Source organism: Ammospiza nelsoni, chromosome Z (assembly GCF_027579445.1).
Source record: "Ammospiza nelsoni isolate bAmmNel1 chromosome Z, bAmmNel1.pri, whole genome shotgun sequence".
NCBI lineage: Eukaryota > Metazoa > Chordata > Aves > Passeriformes > Passerellidae > Ammospiza > Ammospiza nelsoni.
The window spans coordinates 73051482-73072523 of NC_080669.1; the positions used below are offsets into that span (position 1 = coordinate 73051482).

The 21042-nt window shown below is 53.6% G+C and overlaps 2 protein-coding genes across 2 annotated transcripts; both read left to right on the top strand.

Annotated features, from left to right (window-relative positions):
* The first annotated feature begins 2624 nt into the window (after nt 1–2624).
* On the top strand, nt 2625–9503 carry LOC132086717 (serine/threonine-protein kinase PAK 3-like). The gene is made up of 13 exons (XM_059492586.1): nt 2625–2703; nt 3645–3682; nt 4121–4247; nt 4307–4318; nt 5218–5352; nt 6038–6101; nt 6735–6783; nt 7093–7205; nt 7464–7581; nt 8353–8452; nt 8724–8920; nt 9018–9155; nt 9402–9503. The coding sequence occupies exons 1-13, from the start codon at nt 2625–2627 to the stop codon at nt 9501–9503; spliced, it is 1272 nt and encodes a 423-aa protein (XP_059348569.1).
* A 3229-nt stretch (nt 9504–12732) lies between these two features.
* On the top strand, nt 12733–19611 carry LOC132086727 (serine/threonine-protein kinase PAK 3-like). The gene is made up of 13 exons (XM_059492596.1): nt 12733–12811; nt 13753–13790; nt 14229–14355; nt 14415–14426; nt 15326–15460; nt 16146–16209; nt 16843–16891; nt 17201–17313; nt 17572–17689; nt 18461–18560; nt 18832–19028; nt 19126–19263; nt 19510–19611. Exons 1-13 carry the CDS (start codon nt 12733–12735, stop codon nt 19609–19611), a joined length of 1272 nt encoding a protein of 423 aa, XP_059348579.1.
* Nucleotides 19612–21042: the final 1431 nt, after the last annotated feature.

Here is a 21042-nt window from a genome sequence, read left to right on the forward strand (position 1 = left end):
TGCCAGGCTGTAGCTAAGTGGACAGTCCCTTTCAGAGGCCCAAAGAACATAGTGAGGTAAGCAGCTTTGCTTACCTGAAGTGTGGCATGCCTGTGGGAAGCTGAGAGACCTACAGGTAATGAACACCAGGTAATGAGCTGCCATTCAGGACAGCACTAGGAGGCAGATGTGCAGTCCTTTCTGGGCCTCTTGTCTTGAGCAGATGTCAGGCTGATCAGCAGCAATCACCATTTTGTTGCCACCCTCCTCTCACTATGTCACCTGTGGGATGGAATGGCATTCTCACAGCGGCAGCATCTGGCATTTCCTCCCTGCTTCTCTTTTCCCCGCTTTTCACCCCAGACCCCCAGGGACCCTCTGGGCCAGCCTCATCCCCTACAGGGGTGTGCAACCACCAGGGCCTCCTGCAGAGCCCCATTCCCACTCTGCTGCCTCCTTGGCCTTTTCCCACCTCTGGGCCAGCCTGCTGTTGCCAGGTGTTGGAAACATGCACACAGCATAGCACACCTGTCATTGAGCAATTTGATGCAGGAGCCCCTGCTGAGCACGGCTCCCCACCCCGGCCCTTTTCCCACCCAGCTGTGGCTCCATTTCGCCTCCATCTGCTGGCATACCCACTGTGAAGGACTGCTCAGGGACTGGATGCTCCTTGAATGTTGCCCACAGGCCTGATTTCCACGCCTCCCCATTCCTCCTACCCCTAAGGCTGCCTCAGCCGTCTGAACACAATTTTTCTTACTCTAATGGCTTCCTGTGCTTTACTTGATACTGTAAGCAGAAGTACACCGTTTTGATTGTCTTTCTTCTAGAATTAATAAAAATAAGTTTGAAGTACTCCTAGATTTTGCCATTGAAAACTTGAGGCAAGTGCACAAAGTAGAGAAGCTTTCTGTGCAGCTTTTCAGTTAATTTGAGGTCCCCTTACTCTTCACTCACTTTCAGCATATCTGTTGATTTTCCTTTGCTCTCATCTTTTAAGCTTCATCCCTTGTCTATCGATCTGCAAAAATAGCCTGTAAACCCAACGCAAATTTACTATCCTTTGTATTTTTCCTCTTCTGGAAAAGCTGAGGCTCGTGTGATCTTCTCCTGTGATCTAGACTTTGATTCCAATCTTGGCTCTGGCTAAGTGCAGAACAAATGTAATTTATTGCCTGCTAGTAGGATCTGCTAGCAAAGGTCACATTTAGAGCTAAGCATGATGCTTCTCTCCCTCCGTTGAATACACATCTTTGTGTCAAGGCCTGGTGACTTCCAGGAGCACCTGGAAGCTACTGCCAAGGACAAAAGTCTCACTCTTGCTGGTTTTGACACTGATTTGTTGGGAGGATTTTGATCTACGTCGACAGTGATCTACAGGAACTGGATCCTTGACACCAAGTGCCTTCAAGCAACATCTCTAAGCAGAGTGGGCAATGAAGTCCAGATACTAATGAGTTGTCGTTTGTTTTAACTCTGTCTAACATATGGTACACTATCCCAAAACATGTTATTTTTGAGTGCTTCAGGCATTTAAAACTTAGGTTTATTCTTGTCAACACTTTTCTTTCCTCTCTTCAGAAATCTGCATGTCCAGCTACTAATTTCTTTCTCAGCTTGTTGAAAAGTTACCAGTCAGACAAGACTTGTTTCTTGACCCAGAGATGGGGCAAGCGTCACCGTTAGGCCGGACGTGGCATACACACGTGATCAAGGGTCCAAGAAGAAAAAGGTTTGTTTGTTTTATTCTGCATGTTCTCCAGCTTATACACTCTTAACAAAGCGTGATCTCAAGTCACTAACTACATCACAATAACTTCTTCTATCCATTGGTGCAAAGCAATTAACGTCAATACAACTGGCAAAAGTTTTACAGAAATTTATAAGGCACGTATGCACATCTACTTCAGCACCTAGTCTAGCATACGCAACTTTTCCTGAATCTCTTCTAATGGGTTTCCATGCTGACGGCCTTGTCTTCTTCCTTGCTATGGATACACTCAAAAACCATCAACTGCTATTTCTTCCATGAACTCGGCTTTGCTTGCAGGCCAGCTGTCAAGCCCCTCCATAGGTCAGCATGCACCCGCGTGCTCAAGGAGCAACTGCAGCCTACAATAGTCCTGGAAATTTATTATCTTTGCTTCGTTTGCCATCTAAATGTCACTGAAGAAGTTAGGCTTTTCCAAACCAGCTAGGATGCCACCTAGAAGAAGCAGACTTGCTTTCAGTCAAAGCTTTTGGGACCAAGAGTCATGTTTGCTTGCATTGCTTGGATGCCGCTTGGATTGGCGCATTTTCTGAGTTCCCCTGGCATGCCTTGAGCACTGCCTTTGTGAGTGAGGAGAATTTCCCAGGCTTTTCTTTTGCATCAGCTGTACACAAGGTTGTCTTGCTGGGCACAAGAAAGCCACAGAGCAGCTGCCATTGTGAGGTCAAGCCAGAGGTGCCACGTCACAGTGCTGTCAGCACAGCGTTGTCCCGGTGCGCGCCAGGCCTGGTCGTCCAGAGCAGCTCTTCCGCTGGCTCCCTGCAGGAGGATCCTTGTGCTCAAGGAGCTCTCAGCAGACGGCCTGCACCCCGAGAGGAGTCTTGGCTTTCCCTTGGCTGGCACTCAGCGTGCAAACGCGCACAGCACTGCCAAAATGATTGGGCAAGTCTGTGCCGCCGTTTGCACCATCTTTTCTGTTGTCTATTCTGGCTACTACCTGACCCAGCTGACTCGTAAGTAAAGGTTTCTCCTGGGGCTGGCATTGCCCGACTTTTGCTTGGCTCTGCTCTTTATGCCGCAGCAGTGGCCCAGTTTCTTTGGGAACAGAATGGCCGTGAAGGTGCCACCGCTTTGGTCAATGTCCTGCCAGCAGCATCAGCTACAAAGGGGGCATCTGTACTGGGTAGCGCGTGCAGACTATTTGCCATGCAACCTGCAGCGGTTGCCTTCCCTCCCCGGGAGAGTGCGCGGCAGCGGAGTCTGTCATTTCCTCAGCTTGCTGCTTCAAGCAAGACAAGCTGCAAATTGCAGACTCTGAGGGCAGATCCTCAGAAGTATTTCTACCAACTCAGTGGTTCTCTCCAGGAGTGAAGGAAAGCACCTTTTGCTCCATATTCTACCCCTTAGAGGCCTTGGCTGCATGACTTGAGCCTTTGATGCTGTGCCAAGACTGCGATTGCCTTGGCCATGCAGCACAAACTCCAGTGCAGGGAGGGTTTGCTGCTGAGCCCAGCAGCTGTTCCTGGGCTGCTTCAGCAGGGAGCTGCCACAGGGAAGGGACCCTTTGTGGAAGCTTTGCTGGGCTATCATCTTCAGCCAAGGGATGGGAATTAGGGCGTGCAATTTAAAAGAATGTATATGGAAAATGCAGGAAAGGGAAGCGGGAAATGTAGCTTGAGCTGTTAGGCACAAGAGAAGCTCAAAGTTTTGAAGAGCAGCGGGCATTTCCAGCACCGTCTTCCTATTTCTCTCTTGGCAAAAGAGGCCCAAATGTAGCCAGAGGCTCCTCTAGCGTCCTTCTTGTTCTCTTGCTTGCTGTGGGAAAGAGCTGTTGCTCCTGGAGGCATGTTGGGAAAGGGAAATGCTCTGTGTTGGGACTGCCTTGTGCTGTGGGAGTGGCCAGCACAGGCACTTTTCTAAGGGCCTCTGCTTCCTTTTGCCTTGCTGGCTGCAGGTCACCTGACACGCGGATGGAGACAAGCCTGTCCTTTGGTGAGTGGCAAAGGAAGCTGAGACGTTGCTGGCGTGTGAGAATTGTGCAGCAATTCTGCCAGCTTGGCCTGTTGCAGCCGAGTGTGGAGTGCCGGCGTGGGAGGCTGAAGGAAAGGCCAGCTGCCCGGTGGCATCAGCAGTAGCAAAGGGAGCACTGGCTGTTTGCTGATTTTCCAGTGAAAAGCCTTTCAAGAGATGAAAGGCAAAAGGGACAGCTCCAAGGCATCTTGCTGCTTCTAGGCAGCAGGGAAGCTCAAATGCACAGCAAGATGGAGTAGCAGCTCGTTCAGCCAGCTTCCTCGGCTTTGCGTGACTCAGAGGCCCACTTGTATCAAAGTCTATGATTTGCCCTTCTTCTGGGTGCTTTCCCAGCTCAATAGAAAGCAGCTCCTAAGGCACTGGCTTTTGCCCATCTCTCTCACTTCTGTCTGCCTGCAGGGCACAACAGCAGGGTCAGCAGCTCCTCTGGCTGCCTCTGTCATTGAGGAAGAGGATGAAGAGGAGCAAAGGAAGATGAAGCCTTCAGCCGCTGTCCCTTCACAGCCTGAACTTGCAGAGCCAGTAAGTGACAGCTGAGCTTGGCACTGCCTTTGGCGCACGGCCAGGCTACCCGTTTTGGAGCAGCCCTTGTTGCTCGTGGCTGAAGATGCTGGCAGCCGTGTGCCTGCTGTGACGTAGTGCGGCTTCAGGCAAGCTGGGGAGCCCTGGCCAATGGGTTCTGAAGTTTGACATTGAAGCTGGGATGCTGAGAGGGCGCCAGAGTGTCTCTTGGGATCAGACAGGAGGCAGCATTGAGTGACTCTCAGTGCAGGAGTCAGCCCCTTGTGCCCGTTGTCAGTGCAGGCTGCCTGTGGTCAGCGGACAGCGCGGCCCAAATACGCAGTTGACAGCCTTGCAGGGTACCTGGCAGACACTGGCCCCTGGAAGGGACCTGCTGTCTCCGTGGACTAATTAGCTTCAGGCTGTGCTTCACTTCCAGCCGGTCAGAGCAGAGTTTGGAGAGGAGAATCCTCGGCAGCCCTGCATTGTAAAAGGGCGGGTGGGTCTGGGCAGGGCTGGAAGGCGGCTCCCAAGGGCCGCTCTCTAAAGGCTGCCATAGAGAAGGGAAATCCGTGAAACAGATCAGAGAAGGGACACGCTGCGGGCTTCTGAGCAGACTGTTGCCTGCCAACTCCGGGCTGATTTCATTCCGGCCCAGGAAAAGACAGGAGGAGGAAAGCAGCGAGGCTCTGGGGCCCTGCTCTGATCTCTTTGTGGATTTGGCAGCCCCATCGATACCTTGTTGCCAGTGTCTTGCAGAAAAGCTGAACACGTGGAGCGTGGAGGTGGTCGGGAGGGGCTGGATCCAAGTAGCCTTTGGGCTTCTCCCGAAGGTGCCTTTGAGAAGGGGACATGGGAACTGCTCCAGCTGGAGAGGCCTGGCCGTGGCTGGCAGCACCTTCCCAAGGCCTTGCTTTTGCTGTGCGCTTAGGGGGGGGCATGAGTGCCAGCCACCCTTCTGACGGGCAATCCTTTCTTGTCCCAGCGCAAGACAGGCTCTGCCATTCAACCTGGTGCCGCCGGACCAGCATGGCCTGCAGCAGCCAGCTCAAGCCCCGCTGCCGGCACTTCCTGCAGCAGCGCAGCCCAGCAGCCCGAGATGAGGGAGGAGCAGGGCCTGAAGACACTGAGTACGTCCGTCTGGTGCATTTCTTGTCTGCCAGAGCAGGGTCTTGTGCGAGTGTCTGGGTGTAGGCTGCGCCAGATGCTGGCCCTCAGTCTCAGAGGCACTTAGGCCTCTCTGCAGAAGGTGTTGTACTGCTCTGAGGAAGCGCGGCAGCGCTCAGGGAGTCCCTGCTGCCTGTGAGGGCGGCTGGGCCTGGCTTGGCCCTGCCTGGGCTGCCTTCTGGGCCAAAGACAAAAGCAGAGATTGTTTCTGCTTGAGCAGAAGGCTGGCACGTAGCAAGTGACTATTGCCCAGGGAGCTGTCTGGCCCCAGGTGTTTTCTGGCTCTGGTTCTTACTCCTCCTCCGGCCCAGACACTTTGTGCCCCTGGCAGTGGACCTGCCAGTGATGGTGGGTGTGACTGCGGAGGCAGCAAAGGCCCTTGCTTACCTCTTAGGGCCCCCTTCTTAAGGGCTCATCATTTTGGCTTATCGCGTGAGATGCTGCTCTTGAAAGAAATCAAGGCCTTCTTGGAAAGGCCACCTGATGAAAGGTGGAGAAGATGGCCCTCCCACTTGCTGGTCTCAGCAGCTGGAAGCCGCGGGACCGCAAAGGGCCCAGAGCTGCGGGCAGTGGGGCTGCCTTTGGGACGCTCTGGGCAGCAGCGTCTCTGTGTGCGAGTGAGCGCCCTGCACTGCTTTTGTCTTTCAGGGAGCATCGTGAGTCCGGGCCGGCCAACGGGCAAATACACGGCATTTGAGGAACTCGGGCGAGGGTAAGCGTGACGTCAGCTCATTTTACAAAAGTGTGGGCCAGGTCTTTGGCTGGTGCAATATCAAGCGTGAAGTCAGGCAAGCTCCAATCATGGTCAGGCTCCGGCTTGACCTCGTGTCGCCTGCCTGGACTGCTCGGTCAGAGCAATGCAAAGGCCTCATCAAAGACAAGTTGATGCTGGCAGTGTCTTGCTTGCAGCAGTGAGGAGCAGGAGCTGGGAGAAGCCCTGGCCCTGCAGCTTTGTGGCCTGAAAGAGCACCTTGCCATCCAAGAAAGGTCAGATTGTCAAGGACAGTCTTCTGACTCAAATTGTTCTCCCTTTTTTGACACACACATGCATGCACACCCGCACAAGGAGAGAGTTCCCCTTAGGTTCTGAAATGACCTGGCAGGGTGTGCGCCTTGGAGATTTCCAGCGGCCCTTGGTCTTCATGCTGCACCTTAGTGTTCCCTTGGACAGCCTGCCCCGCATGGCAGAGGGCTCACGGGCTAACATGCTGTTGGCCGAAGAGATGCTGCAGCCAGGCATTTTTTCTAAGGAAGGCGTCCAGGCAGCCTGGGGAGATCTGCTGCCTGGGCTTGCTTTCACTGCCAGAGGGATAAAGGTCTCTTTCTGCTGCTTTTGTCTTTCTAGAGGGTTTGGAGCTGTTTATAAAGCCCTTGACACCAGCAGCGGACAACAGGTAAAGTGCCAAGAGCCCCATGCCATTTTGCAGCTCTGGAGCGCTTTGCCCGCTGCTGTGAGCTGTGCTTGGAGGTTTGGGTGGCAGCTCCATGTCTGCAGCAGGGGCTGTTCCTCTGAAATACAGTCTAGGCTCAGGGGGCAGAATGCATTTGGGATGGCTTTTGGTGCTTCTGCTAAGCTCTGCTGTCTAGTGACAAGGCACTTTGGCCCAGCGTGCTGCCTCATTGCACCAGCACTCGCTCCGTGCTCCTTGTGATCTCGAGCGGGGTGCGTCTTCTCAAGGTACCGGTGGCCAATGTCATTGCAGGTGGCAATCAAGATCATGTCACTCGAGGAGGAGATGTCCGAGGAGCTGGCTGCCAATGAAATCCTGGCCATGAGGGACAACAGGAGTCCCAATATCGTTACCTACTTAGACAGGTTGGCATATTCTGGTGTCAATGTAGCTTTAGCTGGTGCAAGCGCAAAGAGACGATGCCCTTTGGTCGCTGGCAGAGAACAGAGCTGGGGATGATTTCTCTGCATGTCTCCAGAGCGTGGGAGGAGGTGGAGCTGGTGTTCAACAGTCTCTTGTGGCACCCGTAGCTTGGAGAGCAGCTGCAAAAACCTGTCTCAGGCCCTGGGGTGACTGAGGCTATGCCCATTCTGTTGCTCCATGCCGTGGTTTTCTTCTTTCAGCTACCTGGTGGATGCGGAGCTCTGGCTGGCCATGGAGTTCATGGACGGCGGCACCTTGTTTGATGTGCTGAGGGCAGTGTACCTGGAGGAAGGACAGATAGGCGCTGTCTGTCGGGAGGTGAGGGATCCCGCTTGTGCTTGCCCAAGACTGCCCGGATGCTGCTTGTCAGCTGGAGCTTAAGGAGAGCCGAGATTTCTTGCTCTCACCTTTCTTTTGCTGCTGCTGCTGCTGCTGCTGCTGTCATGCCACACAGGAGAAGAAAGAGCATGGGAAGTGTACTGCCTGCCGGTGCCCTCGCACTCCTCAGGCTCTGTTCTTGCACTCTTCCATCCTGTCTGTCCTCTGGCCTTGGTGCTCGCTCACTGGCTCAATTTCTCTTTCTTCCTCTTCTCAGCTTTGCCTGGGAATGTTTGCCTGGAGCCTGTCTGTCTGTCCTACATTGCTTGCCACTGGAAGGCAGCATGCGGGTGGCAGAATTTCAAGCTAAGGGCAAAGAGCTGTCCTCAGCTTCAAAGGCTACCATTGCAGCCTGCATGGCGATGCATTGTGGAACAGCTCGAAGGTGCTGCTGTCACCAGCAGCTTCCTCTTCTGCTGCCACTAGGCTTCCCCGAAATTCTTTGCCGTGCCGCCTCCCAGCCAAAGGTGGCGCGCTTCCTACCCAAGGCCGGTGGAACTTTTGGGAGCCCAGACGCCTTTGCTTGGAAATCTAGAAAAAACTTCCAAGAGTGTTGAAGCAGCAAGCTCTTCATGGTGACAGCAGCGTGATGTTTTGCCCTCGCTCACAATTCCCTGCGAAAGCCGCCAATCCCCTTGAGCTCTTTCCTTGCGGGTGGGATGAAATCAGATCCTGCAGGTTAACTTTCCCTCCCTCCTTTTTCTCTCTCAGTGCCTGCAAGGACTGCATTTCCTTCATTCCCGCCAAGTCATCCACAGAGACATCAAAAGTTGCAACGTCCTGGTGGGCACGGACGGATCCGTCAAGTTGGGTGGGTATCCCTGCTGGGCTGCAGCATGTCCAGCATATGCCGTGTGCTTGCATTTTGGTGACGGCCAGTGGGGCAGAAGCGCGGCTTGGCCAGTGCGTGAATCGTCAGGGTGTTTTTGAAGCGGCCGATGCCTTATTTGCCTGGCTCCAGGCACGTGGAAGGAGAGCTCAGCTGCTTTTTCAGTTAGATTCAGCATGGCCTGGTCAGGGCAATGGTTTTGGCTGCTTTGCCAGTGGTAGCTGGCTTTGACAGGCTTTGTTTTTGTCCTCAGGTGACTTTGGCCTCTGTGCTCAGCTCAGCCCTGAGCACAGCAAGCGCAGCTCCAGCGTCGGCACTCCCAGCTGGATGGCACCGGAGGTGGTGAGAGGAGAAGCCTACGGCCCCAAAGTGGACATCTGGTCCCTGGGGATCATGGGGCTGGAAATGGTGGAAGGGGAAGCTCCTTACCAGCGGGAAGCCCGTCTCCGGGTAAGGTGCAGCTTAGCAAGAGGGCTCTGTGTGGAGAGAGCTGTGTGTGGCTAGCAAAGGAGCAGGTGGAGTGTCCTCTTGCATCCATGTGCTGTAGGTTTTTGAACTGCTAGAAAGGAACGGGCCCCCAAAACTGCAGAACCCCAGGCACCACTCGGCTCTCCTGCGCGACTTCCTCCGCTGCTGCCTGCAGGCAGATGAGGACAGGCGCTGGTCTGCCCAGGAGCTCCTACAGGTAAGAAAAAGCAAAGGGGCAAAAAGCCCTGGCAGCTGAGGACACCTGCATGAAGGGATGAGGAGGAGGAGGAGTGTGGGCCACGTGGCACAGAAAGCTGCCAGGACAGGAAGGCGCAGGGGGACATGCTGCCCTCAGTGCTCTTTGTGTGTCTTGCTGGTAGCCAGGGAATCCTGCTTGAGCCCGCAGGCTCAAGTGATCCTGGAAAGTAAGAGTTCCTTTCTTTGTTCTTTTTCCTCTGGGCAGCATCCCTTCGTGACCTCAGGCGATCCTGCCTCCAGCCTGGCTGCTCTGATCATCTCAGCCAAGCAAGTGCAGGAAGACTGGAGAGGAGACACCTGCGCCTGAGGAGGCCCTGATGCCCCGCCAGCCAAGAGGAGGGAAAAGGGGATGTGTCATCTTTAGGCAGAGCTTCAGCCATCCCCCGAGGTTGAAGAGGAGCTGTGCCGTAGCTAGGAAACATGATAGTGTAGATATTTGCTCAGGTTAGCTGTTAGGTTAGGTTGGGTTAGGTTAGCATTAGGTTGGATTAGATGAGGTTAGGTTAGGTTAGGTTAGATATGTTGTTAGGTTCAATTTAAAGCTCTGTTGTTTTTCTTTCTGCAAAAGATGAAAATTGAAAAAAATTAGGAACTATGGGGATCAACTTTTAAGAACTATAGAACGTAGACAGCTTGGATAGTAGAGGATTGTTTAGCTTAGGATAGAGTGTTGTTAATTTAGGGAAGCTTTGAAGTAGAAATGAAAGAATTGTCATAATAAGAATTAAGCAGTGAGAGGAAAAGCTGGGCTGCAGCAGAACTGGAGCCTGCAGGCGCTCCAAGCTGTCAGCCTGAGCAGGCCACCTGCAGGACAGAATGATGAAGATGAAGAAGCAGCGAGGGGATACTTTGTTTCAGCCCGAGTGTCAATAAAAGTCGAAAATATCCAGAGTGTTGTAAGACTCCCTTCCTTGCCAGGCTGTAGCTAAGTGGACAGTCCCTTTCAGAGGCCCAAAGAACATAGTGAGGTAAGCAGCTTTGCTTACCTGAAGTGTGGCATGCCTGTGGGAAGCTGAGAGACCTACAGGTAATGAACACCAGGTAATGAGCTGCCATTCAGGACAGCACTAGGAGGCAGATGTGCAGTCCTTTCTGGGCCTCTTGTCTTGAGCAGATGTCAGGCTGATCAGCAGCAATCACCATTTTGTTGCCACCCTCCTCTCACTATGTCACCTGTGGGATGGAATGGCATTCTCACAGCGGCAGCATCTGGCATTTCCTCCCTGCTTCTCTTTTCCCCGCTTTTCACCCCAGACCCCCAGGGACCCTCTGGGCCAGCCTCATCCCCTACAGGGGTGTGCAACCACCAGGGCCTCCTGCAGAGCCCCATTCCCACTCTGCTGCCTCCTTGGCCTTTTCCCACCTCTGGGCCAGCCTGCTGTTGCCAGGTGTTGGAAACATGCACACAGCATAGCACACCTGTCATTGAGCAATTTGATGCAGGAGCCCCTGCTGAGCACGGCTCCCCACCCCGGCCCTTTTCCCACCCAGCTGTGGCTCCATTTCGCCTCCATCTGCTGGCATACCCACTGTGAAGGACTGCTCAGGGACTGGATGCTCCTTGAATGTTGCCCACAGGCCTGATTTCCACGCCTCCCCATTCCTCCTACCCCTAAGGCTGCCTCAGCCGTCTGAACACAATTTTTCTTACTCTAATGGCTTCCTGTGCTTTACTTGATACTGTAAGCAGAAGTACACCGTTTTGATTGTCTTTCTTCTAGAATTAATAAAAATAAGTTTGAAGTACTCCTAGATTTTGCCATTGAAAACTTGAGGCAAGTGCACAAAGTAGAGAAGCTTTCTGTGCAGCTTTTCAGTTAATTTGAGGTCCCCTTACTCTTCACTCACTTTCAGCATATCTGTTGATTTTCCTTTGCTCTCATCTTTTAAGCTTCATCCCTTGTCTATCGATCTGCAAAAATAGCCTGTAAACCCAACGCAAATTTACTATCCTTTGTATTTTTCCTCTTCTGGAAAAGCTGAGGCTCGTGTGATCTTCTCCTGTGATCTAGACTTTGATTCCAATCTTGGCTCTGGCTAAGTGCAGAACAAATGTAATTTATTGCCTGCTAGTAGGATCTGCTAGCAAAGGTCACATTTAGAGCTAAGCATGATGCTTCTCTCCCTCCGTTGAATACACATCTTTGTGTCAAGGCCTGGTGACTTCCAGGAGCACCTGGAAGCTACTGCCAAGGACAAAAGTCTCACTCTTGCTGGTTTTGACACTGATTTGTTGGGAGGATTTTGATCTACGTCGACAGTGATCTACAGGAACTGGATCCTTGACACCAAGTGCCTTCAAGCAACATCTCTAAGCAGAGTGGGCAATGAAGTCCAGATACTAATGAGTTGTGGTTTGTTTTAACTCTGTCTAACATATGGTACACTATCCCAAAACATGTTATTTTTGAGTGCTTCAGGCATTTAAAACTTAGGTTTATTCTTGTCAACACTTTTCTTTCCTCTCTTCAGAAATCTGCATGTCCAGCTACTAATTTCTTTCTCAGCTTGTTGAAAAGTTACCAGTCAGACAAGACTTGTTTCTTGACCCAGAGATGGGGCAAGCGTCACCGTTAGGCCGGACGTGGCATACACACGTGATCAAGGGTCCAAGAAGAAAAAGGTTTGTTTGTTTTATTCTGCATGTTCTCCAGCTTATACACTCTTAACAAAGCGTGATCTCAAGTCACTAACTACATCACAATAACTTCTTCTATCCATTGGTGCAAAGCAATTAACGTCAATACAACTGGCAAAAGTTTTACAGAAATTTATAAGGCACGTATGCACATCTACTTCAGCACCTAGTCTAGCATACGCAACTTTTCCTGAATCTCTTCTAATGGGTTTCCATGCTGACGGCCTTGTCTTCTTCCTTGCTATGGATACACTCAAAAACCATCAACTGCTATTTCTTCCATGAACTCGGCTTTGCTTGCAGGCCAGCTGTCAAGCCCCTCCATAGGTCAGCATGCACCCGCGTGCTCAAGGAGCAACTGCAGCCTACAATAGTCCTGGAAATTTATTATCTTTGCTTCGTTTGCCATCTAAATGTCACTGAAGAAGTTAGGCTTTTCCAAACCAGCTAGGATGCCACCTAGAAGAAGCAGACTTGCTTTCAGTCAAAGCTTTTGGGACCAAGAGTCATGTTTGCTTGCATTGCTTGGATGCCGCTTGGATTGGTGCATTTTCTGAGTTCCCCTGGCATGCCTTGAGCACTGCCTTTGTGAGTGAGGAGAATTTCCCAGGCTTTTCTTTTGCATCAGCTGTACACAAGGTTGTCTTGCTGGGCACAAGAAAGCCACAGAGCAGCTGCCATTGTGAGGTCAAGCCAGAGGTGCCACGTCACAGTGCTGTCAGCACAGCGTTGTCCCGGTGCGCGCCAGGCCTGGTCGTCCAGAGCAGCTCTTCCGCTGGCTCCCTGCAGGAGGATCCTTGTGCTCAAGGAGCTCTCAGCAGACGGCCTGCACCCCGAGAGGAGTCTTGGCTTTCCCTTGGGTGGCACTTAGCGTGCAAACGCGCACAGCACTGCCAAAATGATTGGGCAAGTCTGTGCCGCCGTTTGCACCATCTTTTCTGTTGTCTATTCTGGCTACTACCTGACCCAGCTGACTCGTAAGTAAAGGTTTCTCCTGGGGCTGGCATTGCCCGACTTTTGCTTGGCTCTGCTCTTTATGCCGCAGCAGTGGCCCAGTTTCTTTGGGAACAGAATGGCCGTGAAGGTGCCACCGCTTTGGTCAATGTCCTGCCAGCAGCATCAGCTACAAAGGGGGCATCTGTACTGGGTAGCGCGTGCAGACTATTTGCCATGCAACCTGCAGCGGTTGCCTTCCCTCCCCGGGAGAGTGCGCGGCAGCGGAGTCTGTCATTTCCTCAGCTTGCTGCTTCAAGCAAGACAAGCTGCAAATTGCAGACTCTGAGGGCAGATCCTCAGAAGTATTTCTACCAACTCAGTGGTTCTCTCCAGGAGTGAAGGAAAGCACCTTTTGCTCCATATTCTACCCCTTAGAGGCCTTGGCTGCATGACTTGAGCCTTTGATGCTGTGCCAAGACTGCGATTGCCTTGGCCATGCAGCACAAACTCCAGTGCAGGGAGGGTTTGCTGCTGAGCCCAGCAGCTGTTCCTGGGCTGCTTCAGCAGGGAGCTGCCACAGGGAAGGGACCCTTTGTGGAAGCTTTGCTGGGCTATCATCTTCAGCCAAGGGATGGGAATTAGGGCGTGCAATTTAAAAGAATGTATATGGAAAATGCAGGAAAGGGAAGCGGGAAATGTAGCTTGAGCTGTTAGGCACAAGAGAAGCTCAAAGTTTTGAAGAGCAGCGGGCATTTCCAGCACCGTCTTCCTATTTCTCTCTTGGCAAAAGAGGCCCAAATGTAGCCAGAGGCTCCTCTAGCGTCCTTCTTGTTCTCTTGCTTGCTGTGGGAAAGAGCTGTTGCTCCTGGAGGCATGTTGGGAAAGGGAAATGCTCTGTGTTGGGACTGCCTTGTGCTGTGGGAGTGGCCAGCACAGGCACTTTTCTAAGGGCCTCTGCTTCCTTTTGCCTTGCTGGCTGCAGGTCACCTGACACGCGGATGGAGACAAGCCTGTCCTTTGGTGAGTGGCAAAGGAAGCTGAGACGTTGCTGGCGTGTGAGAATTGTGCAGCAATTCTGCCAGCTTGGCCTGTTGCAGCCGAGTGTGGAGTGCCGGCGTGGGAGGCTGAAGGAAAGGCCAGCTGCCCGGTGGCATCAGCAGTAGCAAAGGGAGCACTGGCTGTTTGCTGATTTTCCAGTGAAAAGCCTTTCAAGAGATGAAAGGCAAAAGGGACAGCTCCAAGGCATCTTGCTGCTTCTAGGCAGCAGGGAAGCTCAAATGCACAGCAAGATGGAGTAGCAGCTCGTTCAGCCAGCTTCCTCGGCTTTGCGTGACTCAGAGGCCCACTTGTATCAAAGTCTATGATTTGCCCTTCTTCTGGGTGCTTTCCCAGCTCAATAGAAAGCAGCTCCTAAGGCACTGGCTTTTGCCCATCTCTCTCACTTCTGTCTGCCTGCAGGGCACAACAGCAGGGTCAGCAGCTCCTCTGGCTGCCTCTGTCATTGAGGAAGAGGATGAAGAGGAGCAAAGGAAGATGAAGCCTTCAGCCGCTGTCCCTTCACAGCCTGAACTTGCAGAGCCAGTAAGTGACAGCTGAGCTTGGCACTGCCTTTGGCGCACGGCCAGGCTACCCGTTTTGGAGCAGCCCTTGTTGCTCGTGGCTGAAGATGCTGGCAGCCGTGTGCCTGCTGTGACGTAGTGCGGCTTCAGGCAAGCTGGGGAGCCCTGGCCAATGGGTTCTGAAGTTTGACATTGAAGCTGGGATGCTGAGAGGGCGCCAGAGTGTCTCTTGGGATCAGACAGGAGGCAGCATTGAGTGACTCTCAGTGCAGGAGTCAGCCCCTTGTGCCCGTTGTCAGTGCAGGCTGCCTGTGGTCAGCGGACAGCGCGGCCCAAATACGCAGTTGACAGCCTTGCAGGGTACCTGGCAGACACTGGCCCCTGGAAGGGACCTGCTGTCTCCGTGGACTAATTAGCTTCAGGCTGTGCTTCACTTCCAGCCGGTCAGAGCAGAGTTTGGAGAGGAGAATCCTCGGCAGCCCTGCATTGTAAAAGGGCGGGTGGGTCTGGGCAGGGCTGGAAGGCGGCTCCCAAGGGCCGCTCTCTAAAGGCTGCCATAGAGAAGGGAAATCCGTGAAACAGATCAGAGAAGGGACACGCTGCGGGCTTCTGAGCAGACTGTTGCCTGCCAACTCCGGGCTGATTTCATTCCGGCCCAGGAAAAGACAGGAGGAGGAAAGCAGCGAGGCTCTGGGGCCCTGCTCTGATCTCTTTGTGGATTTGGCAGCCCCATCGATACCTTGTTGCCAGTGTCTTGCAGAAAAGCTGAACACGTGGAGCGTGGAGGTGGTCGGGAGGGGCTGGATCCAAGTAGCCTTTGGGCTTCTCCCGAAGGTGCCTTTGAGAAGGGGACATGGGAACTGCTCCAGCTGGAGAGGCCTGGCCGTGGCTGGCAGCACCTTCCCAAGGCCTTGCTTTTGCTGTGCGCTTAGGGGGGGGCATGAGTGCCAGCCACCCTTCTGACGGGCAATCCTTTCTTGTCCCAGCGCAAGACAGGCTCTGCCATTCAACCTGGTGCCGCCGGACCAGCATGGCCTGCAGCAGCCAGCTCAAGCCCCGCTGCCGGCACTTCCTGCAGCAGCGCAGCCCAGCAGCCCGAGATGAGGGAGGAGCAGGGCCTGAAGACACTGAGTACGTCCGTCTGGTGCATTTCTTGTCTGCCAGAGCAGGGTCTTGTGCGAGTGTCTGGGTGTAGGCTGCGCCAGATGCTGGCCCTCAGTCTCAGAGGCACTTAGGCCTCTCTGCAGAAGGTGTTGTACTGCTCTGAGGAAGCGCGGCAGCGCTCAGGGAGTCCCTGCTGCCTGTGAGGGCGGCTGGGCCTGGCTTGGCCCTGCCTGGGCTGCCTTCTGGGCCAAAGACAAAAGCAGAGATTGTTTCTGCTTGAGCAGAAGGCTGGCACGTAGCAAGTGACTATTGCCCAGGGAGCTGTCTGGCCCCAGGTGTTTTCTGGCTCTGGTTCTTACTCCTCCTCCGGCCCAGACACTTTGTGCCCCTGGCAGTGGACCTGCCAGTGATGGTGGGTGTGACTGCGGAGGCAGCAAAGGCCCTTGCTTACCTCTTAGGGCCCCCTTCTTAAGGGCTCATCATTTTGGCTTATCGCGTGAGATGCTGCTCTTGAAAGAAATCAAGGCCTTCTTGGAAAGGCCACCTGATGAAAGGTGGAGAAGATGGCCCTCCCACTTGCTGGTCTCAGCAGCTGGAAGCCGCGGGACCGCAAAGGGCCCAGAGCTGCGGGCAGTGGGGCTGCCTTTGGGACGCTCTGGGCAGCAGCGTCTCTGTGTGCGAGTGAGCGCCCTGCACTGCTTTTGTCTTTCAGGGAGCATCGTGAGTCCGGGCCGGCCAACGGGCAAATACACGGCATTTGAGGAACTCGGGCGAGGGTAAGCGTGACGTCAGCTCATTTTACAAAAGTGTGGGCCAGGTCTTTGGCTGGTGCAATATCAAGCGTGAAGTCAGGCAAGCTCCAATCATGGTCAGGCTCCGGCTTGACCTCGTGTCGCCTGCCTGGACTGCTCGGTCAGAGCAATGCAAAGGCCTCATCAAAGACAAGTTGATGCTGGCAGTGTCTTGCTTGCAGCAGTGAGGAGCAGGAGCTGGGAGAAGCCCTGGCCCTGCAGCTTTGTGGCCTGAAAGAGCACCTTGCCATCCAAGAAAGGTCAGATTGTCAAGGACAGTCTTCTGACTCAAATTGTTCTCCCTTTTTTGACACACACATGCATGCACACCCGCACAAGGAGAGAGTTCCCCTTAGGTTCTGAAATGACCTGGCAGGGTGTGCGCCTTGGAGATTTCCAGCGGCCCTTGGTCTTCATGCTGCACCTTAGTGTTCCCTTGGACAGCCTGCCCCGCATGGCAGAGGGCTCACGGGCTAACATGCTGTTGGCCGAAGAGATGCTGCAGCCAGGCATTTTTTCTAAGGAAGGCGTCCAGGCAGCCTGGGGAGATCTGCTGCCTGGGCTTGCTTTCACTGCCAGAGGGATAAAGGTCTCTTTCTGCTGCTTTTGTCTTTCTAGAGGGTTTGGAGCTGTTTATAAAGCCCTTGACACCAGCAGCGGACAACAGGTAAAGTGCCAAGAGCCCCATGCCATTTTGCAGCTCTGGAGCGCTTTGCCCGCTGCTGTGAGCTGTGCTTGGAGGTTTGGGTGGCAGCTCCATGTCTGCAGCAGGGGCTGTTCCTCTGAAATACAGTCTAGGCTCAGGGGGCAGAATGCATTTGGGATGGCTTTTGGTGCTTCTGCTAAGCTCTGCTGTCTAGTGACAAGGCACTTTGGCCCAGCGTGCTGCCTCATTGCACCAGCACTCGCTCCGTGCTCCTTGTGATCTCGAGCGGGGTGCGTCTTCTCAAGGTACCGGTGGCCAATGTCATTGCAGGTGGCAATCAAGATCATGTCACTCGAGGAGGAGATGTCCGAGGAGCTGGCTGCCAATGAAATCCTGGCCATGAGGGACAACAGGAGTCCCAATATCGTTACCTACTTAGACAGGTTGGCATATTCTGGTGTCAATGTAGCTTTAGCTGGTGCAAGCGCAAAGAGACGATGCCCTTTGGTCGCTGGCAGAGAACAGAGCTGGGGATGATTTCTCTGCATGTCTCCAGAGCGTGGGAGGAGGTGGAGCTGGTGTTCAACAGTCTCTTGTGGCACCCGTAGCTTGGAGAGCAGCTGCAAAAACCTGTCTCAGGCCCTGGGGTGACTGAGGCTATGCCCATTCTGTTGCTCCATGCCGTGGTTTTCTTCTTTCAGCTACCTGGTGGATGCGGAGCTCTGGCTGGCCATGGAGTTCATGGACGGCGGCACCTTGTTTGATGTGCTGAGGGCAGTGTACCTGGAGGAAGGACAGATAGGCGCTGTCTGTCGGGAGGTGAGGGATCCCGCTTGTGCTTGCCCAAGACTGCCCGGATGCTGCTTGTCAGCTGGAGCTTAAGGAGAGCCGAGATTTCTTGCTCTCACCTTTCTTTTGCTGCTGCTGCTGCTGCTGCTGCTGTCATGCCACACAGGAGAAGAAAGAGCATGGGAAGTGTACTGCCTGCCGGTGCCCTCGCACTCCTCAGGCTCTGTTCTTGCACTCTTCCATCCTGTCTGTCCTCTGGCCTTGGTGCTCGCTCACTGGCTCAATTTCTCTTTCTTCCTCTTCTCAGCTTTGCCTGGGAATGTTTGCCTGGAGCCTGTCTGTCTGTCCTACATTGCTTGCCACTGGAAGGCAGCATGCGGGTGGCAGAATTTCAAGCTAAGGGCAAAGAGCTGTCCTCAGCTTCAAAGGCTACCATTGCAGCCTGCATGGCGATGCATTGTGGAACAGCTCGAAGGTGCTGCTGTCACCAGCAGCTTCCTCTTCTGCTGCCACTAGGCTTCCCCGAAATTCTTTGCCGTGCCGCCTCCCAGCCAAAGGTGGCGCGCTTCCTACCCAAGGCCGGTGGAACTTTTGGGAGCCCAGACGCCTTTGCTTGGAAATCTAGAAAAAACTTCCAAGAGTGTTGAAGCAGCAAGCTCTTCATGGTGACAGCAGCGTGATGTTTTGCCCTCGCTCACAATTCCCTGCGAAAGCCGCCAATCCCCTTGAGCTCTTTCCTTGCGGGTGGGATGAAATCAGATCCTGCAGGTTAACTTTCCCTCCCTCCTTTTTCTCTCTCAGTGCCTGCAAGGACTGCATTTCCTTCATTCCCGCCAAGTCATCCACAGAGACATCAAAAGTTGCAACGTCCTGGTGGGCACGGACGGATCCGTCAAGTTGGGTGGGTATCCCTGCTGGGCTGCAGCATGTCCAGCATATGCCGTGTGCTTGCATTTTGGTGACGGCCAGTGGGGCAGAAGCGCGGCTTGGCCAGTGCGTGAATCGTCAGGGTGTTTTTGAAGCGGCCGATGCCTTATTTGCCTGGCTCCAGGCACGTGGAAGGAGAGCTCAGCTGCTTTTTCAGTTAGATTCAGCATGGCCTGGTCAGGGCAATGGTTTTGGCTGCTTTGCCAGTGGTAGCTGGCTTTGACAGGCTTTGTTTTTGTCCTCAGGTGACTTTGGCCTCTGTGCTCAGCTCAGCCCTGAGCACAGCAAGCGCAGCTCCAGCGTCGGCACTCCCAGCTGGATGGCACCGGAGGTGGTGAGAGGAGAAGCCTACGGCCCCAAAGTGGACATCTGGTCCCTGGGGATCATGGGGCTGGAAATGGTGGAAGGGGAAGCTCCTTACCAGCGGGAAGCCCGTCTCCGGGTAAGGTGCAGCTTAGCAAGAGGGCTCTGTGTGGAGAGAGCTGTGTGTGGCTAGCAAAGGAGCAGGTGGAGTGTCCTCTTGCATCCATGTGCTGTAGGTTTTTGAACTGCTAGAAAGGAACGGGCCCCCAAAACTGCAGAACCCCAGGCACCACTCGGCTCTCCTGCGCGACTTCCTCCGCTGCTGCCTGCAGGCAGATGAGGACAGGCGCTGGTCTGCCCAGGAGCTCCTACAGGTAAGAAAAAGCAAAGGGGCAAAAAGCCCTGGCAGCTGAGGACACCTGCATGAAGGGATGAGGAGGAGGAGGAGTGTGGGCCACGTGGCACAGAAAGCTGCCAGGACAGGAAGGCGCAGGGGGACATGCTGCCCTCAGTGCTCTTTGTGTGTCTTGCTGGTAGCCAGGGAATCCTGCTTGAGCCCGCAGGCTCAAGTGATCCTGGAAAGTAAGAGTTCCTTTCTTTGTTCTTTTTCCTCTGGGCAGCATCCCTTCGTGACCTCAGGCGATCCTGCCTCCAGCCTGGCTGCTCTGATCATCTCAGCCAAGCAAGTGCAGGAAGACTGGAGAGGAGACACCTGCGCCTGAGGAGGCCCTGATGCCCCGCCAGCCAAGAGGAGGGAAAAGGGGATGTGTCATCTTTAGGCAGAGCTTCAGCCATCCCCCGAGGTTGAAGAGGAGCTGTGCCGTAGCTAGGAAACATGATAGTGTAGATATTTGCTCAGTTTAGCTGTTAGGTTAGCTGTTAGGTTAGCTGTTAGGTTAGCTGTTAGGTTAGGTTAGCATTAGGTTGGATTAGATGAGGTTAGGTTAGGTTAGGTTAGATATGTTGTTAGGTTCAATTTAAAGCTCTGTTGTTTTTCTTTCTGCAAAAGATGAAAATTGAAAAAAATTAGGAACTATGGGGATCAACTTTTAAGAACTATAGAACGTAGACAGCTTGGATAGTAGAGGATTGTTTAGCTTAGGATAGAGTGTTGTTAATTTAGGGAAGCTTTGAAGTAGAAATGAAAGAATTGTCATAATAAGAATTAAGCAGTGAGAGGAAAAGCTGGGCTGCAGCAGAACTGGAGCCTGCAGGCGCTCCAAGCTGTCAGCCTGAGCAGGCCACCTGCAGGACAGAATGATGAAGATGAAGAAGCAGCGAGGGGATACTTTGTTTCAGCCCGAGTGTCAATAAAAGTCGAAAATATCCAGAGTGTTGTAAGACTCCCTTCCTTGCCAGGCTGTAGCTAAGTGGACAGTCCCTTTCAGAGGCCCAAAGAACATAGTGAGGTAAGCAGCTTTGCTTACCTGAAGTGTGGCATGCCTGTGGGAAGCTGAGAGACCTACAGGTAATGAACACCAGGTAATGAGCTGCCATTCAGGACAGCACTAGGAGGCAGATGTGCAGTCCTTTCTGGGCCTCTTGTCTTGAGCAGATGTCAGGCTGATCAGCAGCAATCACCATTTTGTTGCCACCCTCCTCTCACTATGTCACCTGTGGGATGGAATGGCATTCTCACAGCGGCAGCATCTGGCATTTCCTCCCTGCTTCTCTTTTCCCCGCTTTTCACCCCAGACCCCCAGGGACCCTCTGGGCCAGCCTCATCCCCTACAGGGGTGTGCAACCACCAGGGCCTCCTGCAGAGCCCCATTCCCACTCTGCTGCCTCCTTGGCCTTTTCCCACCTCTGGGCCAGCCTGCTGTTGCCAGGTGTTGGAAACATGCACACAGCATAGCACACCTGTCATTGAGCAATTTGATGCAGGAGCCCCTGCTGAGCACGGCTCCCCACCCCGGCCCTTTTCCCACCCAGCTGTGGCTCCATTTCGCCTCCATCTGCTGGCATACCCACTGTGAAGGACTGCTCAGGGACTGGATGCTCCTTGAATGTTGCCCACAGGCCTGATTTCCACGCCTCCCCATTCCTCCTACCCCTAAGGCTGCCTCAGCCGTCTGAACACAATTTTTCTTACTCTAATGGCTTCCTGTGCTTTATTTGATACTGTAAGCAGAAGTACACCGTTTTGATTGTCT

Excerpts from the sequence above, each read along its gene's own strand:
- LOC132086717 (XM_059492586.1), top strand. The coding sequence starts at position 2,625 with ATGATTGGGCAAGTCTGTGCCGCCGTTTGCACCATCTTTTCTGTTGTC. Across the intron at positions 8,453-8,723 it reads GGACGGATCCGTCAAGTTGG|GTGACTTTGGCCTCTGTGCT; the intron begins GTGGGTATCCCT and ends TTTTGTCCTCAG. Across the intron at positions 8,921-9,017 it reads AGCGGGAAGCCCGTCTCCGG|GTTTTTGAACTGCTAGAAAG; the intron begins GTAAGGTGCAGC and ends CATGTGCTGTAG.
- LOC132086727 (XM_059492596.1), top strand. The coding sequence starts at position 12,733 with ATGATTGGGCAAGTCTGTGCCGCCGTTTGCACCATCTTTTCTGTTGTC. Across the intron at positions 13,791-14,228 it reads GGAGACAAGCCTGTCCTTTG|GGCACAACAGCAGGGTCAGC; the intron begins GTGAGTGGCAAA and ends GTCTGCCTGCAG. Across the intron at positions 16,210-16,842 it reads TTTGAGGAACTCGGGCGAGG|AGGGTTTGGAGCTGTTTATA; the intron begins GTAAGCGTGACG and ends TTGTCTTTCTAG.